The 8,884-nt window shown below is 53.4% G+C and overlaps 1 protein-coding gene across 3 annotated transcripts; it reads left to right on the top strand.

The window, feature by feature from the left end:
- The first annotated feature begins 1,592 nt into the window (after positions 1 to 1,592).
- Positions 1,593 to 7,367, top strand: LYSET (lysosomal enzyme trafficking factor). 3 transcript variants are annotated; one of them, XM_075614490.1, is made up of 3 exons: positions 1,599 to 1,763; positions 6,262 to 6,327; positions 6,584 to 7,367. In XM_075614490.1, exons 2-3 carry the CDS (start codon positions 6,296 to 6,298, stop codon positions 6,987 to 6,989), a joined length of 438 nt encoding a protein of 145 aa, XP_075470605.1. In that variant the 5' UTR covers positions 1,599 to 1,763; positions 6,262 to 6,295; the 3' UTR covers positions 6,990 to 7,367. The 3 variants fall into 3 exon arrangements, with proteins under 3 accessions (XP_075470603.1, XP_075470605.1, XP_075470606.1); XM_075614488.1 differs by lacking the exon at positions 6,262 to 6,327 and having other exon boundaries at positions 1,593 to 1,712; XM_075614491.1 differs by lacking the exon at positions 6,262 to 6,327 and having other exon boundaries at positions 1,603 to 1,763.
- Positions 7,368 to 8,884: the final 1,517 nt, after the last annotated feature.

The raw sequence follows: 8,884 nt of genomic DNA, 5'->3' as shown, positions 1-8,884 counted from the left end.
CACCTGAAATAGTAAGTGCAGAAATCGCTTGAGCGACGGGCCCGCGCGATGCCAAGCGCACGCACTCAAGCGCCCACTATAATCTCAGCCTTGTTGATAGTGTGTATTTTAGCCGGGGGTTAGATACCATCGGAATAGCACGTTGTACGAGTTCTCTTTGAGAACCGTGCATATCGAACTTTTAGCTGTTACCTTACAGATCGCGTCCCACTTATCTATATCTAACGTGGCTCCCAATTCCTCCTCCCACTTTAACATGTACGCACACATATCGGCATGGTCGGTGTTCAGTAGCATTTGATATATTTGTGAGATCAACCCCCGCTGTAATTATCTGGACAGATTGGGGATGATCAGATCAACCCTGGCACGATCCGTCCCTGTGATATTGCGTATACCAGTTTGTGAAATCTGTGGGATTAAGTTTGAAAGAAATCAATTCGAGAGTAGGATCTAGGTGGCGCAGAGAAAAAGGTGTAGTCTCTGATCGAGGAGTTGGGTTAGCGCCAGATGTCCACTGATTGGGCCACTGATTGGTGGGCCTTGATGCAGTTCAGTAGTATTTTTGAATCTGATGGGAAAGGCCCCACGCGGGACCCCTTCTCACATGGAATCCATCGAGATTGTTATCCAACACTGTGTTGAAGTCCCCACCTATTATCAATAGAACCTTCCGGACATCCTTGTGATTGTGTTTAGAAGGATTGGAAATAATTGTCCCCTGTATGTGTTAGGCTGCACTTATAGTGCCGGCGACGCAAAGTCGCGGCAAAACAAATGTATTGCCGTCGCGTGTGCTTATAGTAGAAGCGCCGCAACGGAGCAATGGCTTGGTCGCAATCGCTAGAAGTCAAGTCAATTTGATTTTTCCAGTGACTGCAGCGTGACACCGCGTCGCCGGCGACTGCACTACAAGCGCAGCCTTAAGGGCATAATGATTTGCTAGTGTGATCTGCACCCCCCCCCCCCAAGCAGGCCAACCAGAATCACGAAGCGTCCGACCATCCCTGTCCAAAGTGACATTTGTATCTTTTATTTGCAGTAACTTTCGCTGGGGGCAGCAGGTCCAGGTCTTTCTCAATTTTTGCCAATGCATCATGTCACCCACATCAGTGTCACTTGGTCCTGGGTGGGACTGCAGCTAGAACACACATCACACCTTCCTGGTACCTCCGCACCTGCAGGGGGCGCTGCTTGCTGCTAAGGAGAAGGCAACAGCCTCACTGATCTTCAGAACTGCTTCCGGTTCCGCTGGTCGATCACGAGGGCTGTCATTTCAACAGGAAGTCGGCGGCGGCCATTTTTGGTAAGGGTGGGACCACTCTTGACAGGAGAGTAAAGTATGAAATAACACAAAATCGGGGCTTATAATTAATTACAGCGGCTTTTTCACGTTATCTGCATTAGCCAGGCTTGTTTTATTTATCCACTACAAGGGAATATATGTTAGATACATCTATTTATATTGTATACATAATCATTTTTATAATAGGCACATTAATGTTCCCAAGTGTATTTGATTGTCCAAGCTTTGATGACCGAGTCCTCCTAAATATCAGCTATTCCGCCCACATCAAAGATGGCCACCGCCTGTTTCACACTCAGGCAAGAGCCAGTCAGCGCTCCACTTCCGGTGCGTCACGCGCCGCTTCCTGGAGGTTTGCGGAGTCAGATGAGAGGCCGACCGGGGAGCTGAACCTGGCCCGTCCCCGGTGAGGGAGCTGCGGAGCCGGGGAGAGAGGGCCCAGCATCCCCCGAGACAGGTGGGAGAGAGAAAGGGGGGAGAGAGGGAGTGTGAGGACGGGAGAAAGAAGGGGAGGAGGGGAGAAAGAAGGGGAGGAGGGGAGAAAGAAGGGGAGGAGGGGAGAAAGAAGGGAAGGGGGAGGAGGGGAGAAAGAAGGGAAGGGGGAGGAGGGGAGAAAGAAGGGAAGGGGGAGGAGGGGAGAAAGAAGGGAAGGGGGGGGGAGGAGAAAGAAGGGAAGGGGGGGAGGAGAAAGAAGGGAAGGGGGGGGAGGAGAAAAAAGGGAAGGGGGGGGGGGGAGGAGAAAGAAGGGAAGGGGGGGGGAGGAGAAAGAAGGGAAGGGGGGGGGAGGAGAAAGAAGGGAAGGGGGGGGGAGGAGAAAGAAGGGAAGGGGGGGGGAGGAGAAAGAAGGGAAGGGGGGGGGGAGGAGAAAGAAGGGAAGGGGGGGGGGAGGAGAAAGAAGGGAAGGGGGGGGGGGAGGAGAAAGAAGGGAAGGGGGGGGGGAGGAGAAAGAAGGGAAGGGGGGGGGAGGAGAAAGAAGGGAAGGGGGGGGGAGGAGAAAGAAGGGGGGGGGAGGAGAAAGAAGGGGGGGGGAGGAGAAAGAAGGGGGGGGAGGAGAAAGAAGGGGGGGGAGGAGAAAGAAGGGGGGGGGAGGAGAAAGAAGGGGGGGGGAGGAGAAAGAAGGGAAGGGGGGAGAAAGAAGGGAAGGGGGGAGAAAGAAGGGGGGGGGGAGAAAGAAGGGAAGGGGGGGGGGAGAAAGAAGGGAAGGGGGGGGGGAGAAAGAAGGGAAGGGGGGGGGGAGAAAGAAGGGAAGGGGGGGGGGGAGAAAGAAGGGAAGGGGGGGGGGGGAGAAAGAAGGGAAGGGGGGGGGGGAGAAAGAAGGGAAGGGGGGGGGGAGAAAGAAGGGAAGGGGGGGGGGAGAAAGAAGGGAAGGGGGGGGGGAGAGAAAGAAGGGAAGGGAGGGGGGGAGAAGGAAGGGAAGGGGGGGGAGAAAGAAGGGAAGGGGGAGGGGAGAAGGAGGGGGAGGGGAGAAGGAGGGGGAGGGGAGAAGGAAGGGAAGGGGGAGGGGAGAAGGAAGGGAAGGGGGAGGGGAGAAGGAAGGGAAGGGGGGGGGAGGGGAGAAGGAAGGGGGAGGGGAGGGGAGAAGGAAGGGAAGGGGGAGGGGGGGAAGGGGGGGAGAAAGAAGGGAAGGGGGGGAGAAAGAAGGGAAGGGGGGGGGGGAAGAAAGAAGGGAAGGGGGGGGAGAAAGAAGGGAAGGGGGGGGAGAGAAAGAAGGGAAGGGATGGGAGGGGAGAAAGAAGGGAAGGGGGGGGAGAAAGAAGGGAAGGGGGGGGGAAAGAAGGGAAGGGGGGGGAGGGGAGAAAGAAGGGATGGGGGGGAGAAAGAAGGAAGGGGGGGGGGGCAAGAAGGGAAGGGGGGGGAGGGGAGAAAGAAGGGATGGGGGGGAGAAAGAAGGGAAGGGGGGGGGGAGAAAGAAGGGAAGGGGGGGGGGAGAGAAAGAAGGGAAGGGATGGGAGGGGAGAAAGAAGGGAAGGGGGAGGGGAGAAAGAAGGGAAGGGGGGGGGGAGAAAGAAGGGAAGGGGGGGGGGAGAAAGAAGGGAAGGGGGGGAGAAAGAAGGGAAGGGGGGGAGAGAAAGAAGGGAAGGGGGGGAGAGAAAGAAGGGAAGGGGGGGAGAGAAAGAAGGGAAGGGAAGGGGGAGAAAGAAGGGAAGGGGGGAGGGGAGAAAGAAGGGAAGGGGGGGGAGAAAGAAGGGAAGGGGGGGGGGAGAAAGAAGGGAAGGGGGGGGGGAGAAAGAAGGGAAGGGGGGGGGAGAAAGAAGGGAAGGGGGGGGAGAAAGAAGGGAAGGGGGGGGAGAAAGAAGGGAAGGGGGGGGGAGAAAGAAGGGAAGGGGGGGGGAGAAAGAAGGGAAGGGGGGGGAAAGAAGGAAGGGGGGGAGAGAAGGGAAGGGGGAGAGAGAGAGAAGGGAAGGGGAAGGGGAGAGAGAAGGGAAGGGGGGGAGAGGGGGGGGGAGAAAGAAGGGAAGGGGGAGAAAGAAGGGAAGGGGGGGGAGAAAGAAGGGAAGGGGGGGGGGAGAAAGAAGGGAAGGGGGGGGGAGAAAGAAGGGAAGGGGGGGGGAAAGAAGGGAAGGGGGGGAGAGGGGGGGGGGAGAAAAGAAGGGAAGGGGGAGAAAGAAGGGAAGGGGGAGAAAGAAGGGAAGGGGGAGAAAGAAGGGAAGGGGGGGGGGAGAAAGAAGGGAAGGGGGGGGGGAGAAAGAAGGGGGGGGGAGAGAAAGAAGGGAAGGGGGAGAAAGAAGGGAAGGGAAGGGGGAGAGAGAGAGAAGGGAAGGGGAGAGAGAAGGGAAGGGGGGGAGAGAGGGGGGGGGGAAGAAGGGAAGGGGGAGAAAGAAGGGAAGGGGGGGGGGGAGAATGAAGGGAAGGGGGGAGAGAGGGAAGGGGGGGAGAGAGGGAAGGGGGAGAGAGAGGAAGGGGGGGGAGAGAGAGAAGGGGGGGAGAGAGAAGGGAAGGGGGGGGAGAGAGAGAAGGGAAGGGGGGGAGAGAGAGAAGGGGAGGGGGGGAGAGAGAGAAGGGGAGGGGGGGAGAGAGAGAAGGGAAGGGGAAGGGGAGAGAGAAGGGAAGGGGAGAGAGAAGGGAAGGGGGGGAGAGAAGGGAAGGGGGGGAGAGAGGGGGGGGAGAGAGAGAAGGGGAGGGGGGGAAGAGAGAAGGGAAGGGGGGGAGAGAGAAGGGAAGGGGGGGAGAGAGAAGGGAAGGGGGGGGAGAGAGAAGGTGGGTGGGGGAGAGAGAGAGAGAAGGTGGGGGAGAGAGAGAGAAGGGAAGGGGGGGAGAGAGAGAAGGGAAGGGGGGGAGAGAGAGAAGGGGAGGGGGGGGAGAGAGAGAAGGGGAGGGGGGGAGAGAGAAGGGGAGGGGGGGTGAGAGAGAGAAGGAGAGAGGGGGTGAGAGAGAGGGGGTGAGAGAGAGGGGGTGAGAGAGAAGGGGGGGGAGAGAAGGGAAGGGGGGGAGAGAGAGAGAAGGGAAGGGGGAGAGAGAGAAGGGGAGGGTGGGAGAGAGGGAAGGTGGGGGAGAGAGAGAAGGTGGGGGAGAGAGAAGGTGGGGGGGGGAGAGAGGGAAGGGGGGAGAGGGAATGGGGGGGAGAGAGAGAAGGGAAGGGGGGAGAGAGAGAAGGGACGGGGGGAGAGAGGAATGGGGGGGAGAGAGAGAAGGGGAGGGGGGAGAGAGAAGGGGAGGAGAGAGCTAAGGGGGGGAGAGAGAGAAGGTGGGGGGGGAGAGAGAGAAGGGAAGGGGGAGAGAGAAGGTGGGGGGGGGAGAGAGGGAAGGGGGGGAGAGGGAAGGGGGGGAGAGAGGGAATGGGGGGGGGAGAGAAGGTGGGGGGGAGAGAGAAGGGAAGGGGGGGAGAGGGAATGGGGGGAGAGAGAAGGGAAGGGGGGGAGAGAGAGAAGGGAAGGGGGGGAGAGAGAGAAGGGAAGGGGGGGGAGAGAGGGGGGGAAGAGAGGACGGGGAGAGGGAGGGGAGAGAGAGGAAGGGGGAGAGAGAGGGAAGGGGGGAGAGAGAGGGAAGGGGGGAGAGAGAGGGAAGGGGGAGAGAGAGGGAAGGGGGAGAGAGAGGGAAGGGGAGAGAGAGAGAGAGGGGGGGGGAGAGAGAGAGAGAGGGGGGGGGAGAGAGAGAAGGGGAGGGGGAGAGAGAGAAGGGGAGGGAGAAGGAGAAGGGGAGGGGGAGAGAAAGGAGGGGTGGAGAGAGAGGGAGGGGAGAGAGAAGGGGAGGGGGGGTGGGAGAGGAGGAGGGGGGTGGGAGAGGGGGGAGAGAAGGGGAGGGGGGGGAGAGAAGGGGAGGGGGGGGGAGAGAAGGGGAGGGGGGGGGGAGAGAAGGGGAGGGGGGGGGGGAAGAGAGAAGTGGGAAGAAAGGGCCCAGCACCCACCGAGACAGGATCCCTCTGTGTTTAGGCGACAGGTATAGAGATGCAGAAGATGAAACAAGTCTAAAAACTGTCTGTAATCAGACATTCGCTAAACACATGTGGATCTGAATGGTGGCAACACGGTCTTTATGAACACAATGGCTTGGAAGATAGCAAGTCTGCTTTGCTATCCTGTCATATGTAAAGTTCAGCTAGGAGATGAAGATTAAGCCATGGAAGTGGAAGAGCATAACATGCAGGGCTCGTGGTATTTGGTTCTGTACAGAGAGTGGAAACCCTTTTAAAAATTACATCAGCTAACAACCTTTTAAAGGGATTGTTCTGCAGTATTCCAGCATCACTACTTTATTTTCAGTCCTTGCAAGACCACCCAGAATTGGTACTTATTGGTGCTGTAATGCGTTGATTATTGAGGCAAGGTGCAGGTTGCAGTAATCAATGAGCTGTCAGCGCTCTAACATGCTGCGTCATGTCTTTGCTGTGTTGTATAGTGAGGAACACTAGGAGATATCAGCATGGATAGAGAAGTGTTTTCTGTGCTGCAAGCCGTTTTACCATGTGACTTTACGATCAGAAGATAGCTGATGTGATATGAGAACATCCTGTTTAGCTTGCAGGGCTTATTTGCAGTAGTCGGTTGTGGTATGCTGCGTCTGCTTCAGCCTCGTGATCTCGGGTAAGTAACTTTATCTCTGTGTGCTTTGCACTACTTGTAATTGGGTATGGTCATTGTCTTTTAAAGTTTTTTGCTGGTGCTGTGCAGAAAGGATTCCATAGACCATGGCAGTGTGCACAGTAAGCTTCCAGCGTATAATTGTCACGTTTGCGGAATTGCAGGAAGGTGTACAAATCCAGTTTGTAACTGCAAGTCCATATTTGCAGTAGATGCACCTAATAATCTCTCCTCTTCCCTCTCCACGCTGCGCTTGAAGACTCAGAGCATGGAGAATGATGAACTTCCGCCAGAGGATGGGATGGATCGGTGTGAGCCTTTACCTCATTCTGAGTGCTGCTGCCTTTTACTACGTCTTCGAGATTAATGAAACTTACAACACACTCGTCCTGGAGCACGTACGGCCGCAAGAACGCCACAAAGGAACAACCTGGACACACTCCTTAAAAGCTTGTCTGCTTTCCCTACCTTTTTGGCTGTGGGCTACCCTCTTCCTGATCCCCTATTTTCAGGTGTTCCTGTTTCTTTATTCGTGCACAAGAGCTGACCCCAAATCTGTTGGCTATTGCATCATTCCCATATGCGTGGCCGTTATCTGCAGCCGTCACCAGACACTTGTTAAAGCTTCCAATCAGATTAGCCGATTGCAGTTGATTGACACTTAGCTCTGCAGAATTCTTTCATCATGGATCAGGAAACCAAACCGCAGCGGACACATGGCACAGGAAATGGATATAAAACTGTCTCTTCTTAACCCCTTTGCTGCCGGGGTCCTGCGATGCAGTGCTGTCCTGTTCGGCAGCAAAGTAGTTGAGGAAAGACCTGCCTGACCCGCCTTTTTGGATAAACAATTTTTTAGAATCATGAGATTATTATTATTATTTAAACCTATCATAGACTTTATGAAAGTGCCGTTTTCTCTCTGCGTTTCCAGATTTTGCCCCCTTTCATGATCAGTGATTCTTGTTAATTTAACCCAGTGTCAGAGTCCCTGGCACAGGAGGTGTTAAATCAGAAATATTAAAGTGAAACAGTGTATCTACCATTGTTGTGTTCTGCACGCTAACGAACATGGCCACTTCAGTGTAGTCAATGTGATCTGACAGTGTTCATCGGAAGATATGAATTCATAACTGATTTTGTTCTAAGTTCGATTCTACAGGGGGACATTCATTTTGAACCCTTTTTTCTGCCTGGTGTCTGAAACACATGGCAGATGCAGGACGGTGGCTTTAGCAGTTAATGGGTTAAGGCATTGGTGGGCAACTCCAGTGCTCAGGCCCCCCCCCAACAGGTCAAGTTTTAAGGCTATCCCTGCTTCAACACAGGTGGCTTAATCAAAGATTGAGCCACCTGTGCTGAAGCTGGGACTGATTGAGCCACCTGTGCTGAAGCAGGGATATCTTGAAGCCTGGAGTTGATCTCAAGTCCTAATTATTTCACAGAATAGAAATCTAGTGAAACAAAATGATCAAACTCACGACTCCTGCGTGAAGCTATTAATTTTAAATTCCATGGGCTTTTTTATTTATTTTTAAAGCGCATTACATAGTGCTGCAGATAATAACGAGCACTGAACGTTATTTGGTAACGGAGTTGCTTCGCATTATAAATGATTAAATAGGACTTTTTTCCCCCAGACTTTACAAGAGTGTAGCATTAATCGGAGGCAATTATGAGCACATGTGAACCAAGCGCATGTAAAGCAGCACGAGCCGGGTTTAAGTTTTTCTATTTTAATGCTCTCGGGAAGCGGAGACATTCGATTATTTTTTTTGTAACCAGGGCCTGCCTGGTATTTTTCCACAAAAATATTGTATCGATGTCTTGAGGAATAATATAATTTTCCTCTTGTTTACTTTTACTAGATCAGTGAACATCAGGTGCAAGAGAAATGTAACGAGCTGTATTTATATAACAGTAATATTGCACAGGAACCCTGCCAATTCAAAGCTTACAGCCCAGGCTAGAAAGTTTCAAAGTTTCTTTTACCATTTTTCTTAGTACAGCTGCTATAAACACGGTTGTATTCTTACTGCTACAAATCTAGGCATATATACATTTATTTATGTGCAATATACATTAAGGATATACAATTATTCGAATGGGTGTAACGGAGGTAACAAGCAGAGCAAAGGGTTAAATATCCCTGTGAGAATTAAAGGTACAATAGTGGTTTGGTTTATTATATAAACATCCCCCACTTGTACGTACGGGACCTGCACTGCGGCTGTTACTTGTATTACAGTTCTGATTGCTTTCACTGTGAACAAAGCATCTAGAATTATAACAAACGGTGTTCTGTCTAAACATACAAATATAGTCGGTCCTTAATATTGGGTGGCATATTTAAATATTTCATATTGGGATATTTGGGTGGGGGGTGGATCCTGGTTTTGGAGGGAATTGTTCTTTACTATGGCTTTCTCAGGGTTTAGTTAATTTGTAGATGTTGGGTAAATACTCCAGGTGTGAACGCCCGGTGCAATGTATTCACTGTGTGTCTTATTAACAATCGGAATATGGGCAAGATACGCTTGTAACTACACCCCTCCCTCCC

The sequence above is a fragment of the Ascaphus truei genome, chromosome 9 (assembly GCF_040206685.1).
Source record: "Ascaphus truei isolate aAscTru1 chromosome 9, aAscTru1.hap1, whole genome shotgun sequence".
Taxonomy (NCBI): Eukaryota; Metazoa; Chordata; class Amphibia; order Anura; family Ascaphidae; genus Ascaphus; species Ascaphus truei.
The sequence above is the reverse complement of the archived record's forward strand: the minus strand, read 5'-3'. Positions and strand labels throughout refer to the sequence as shown.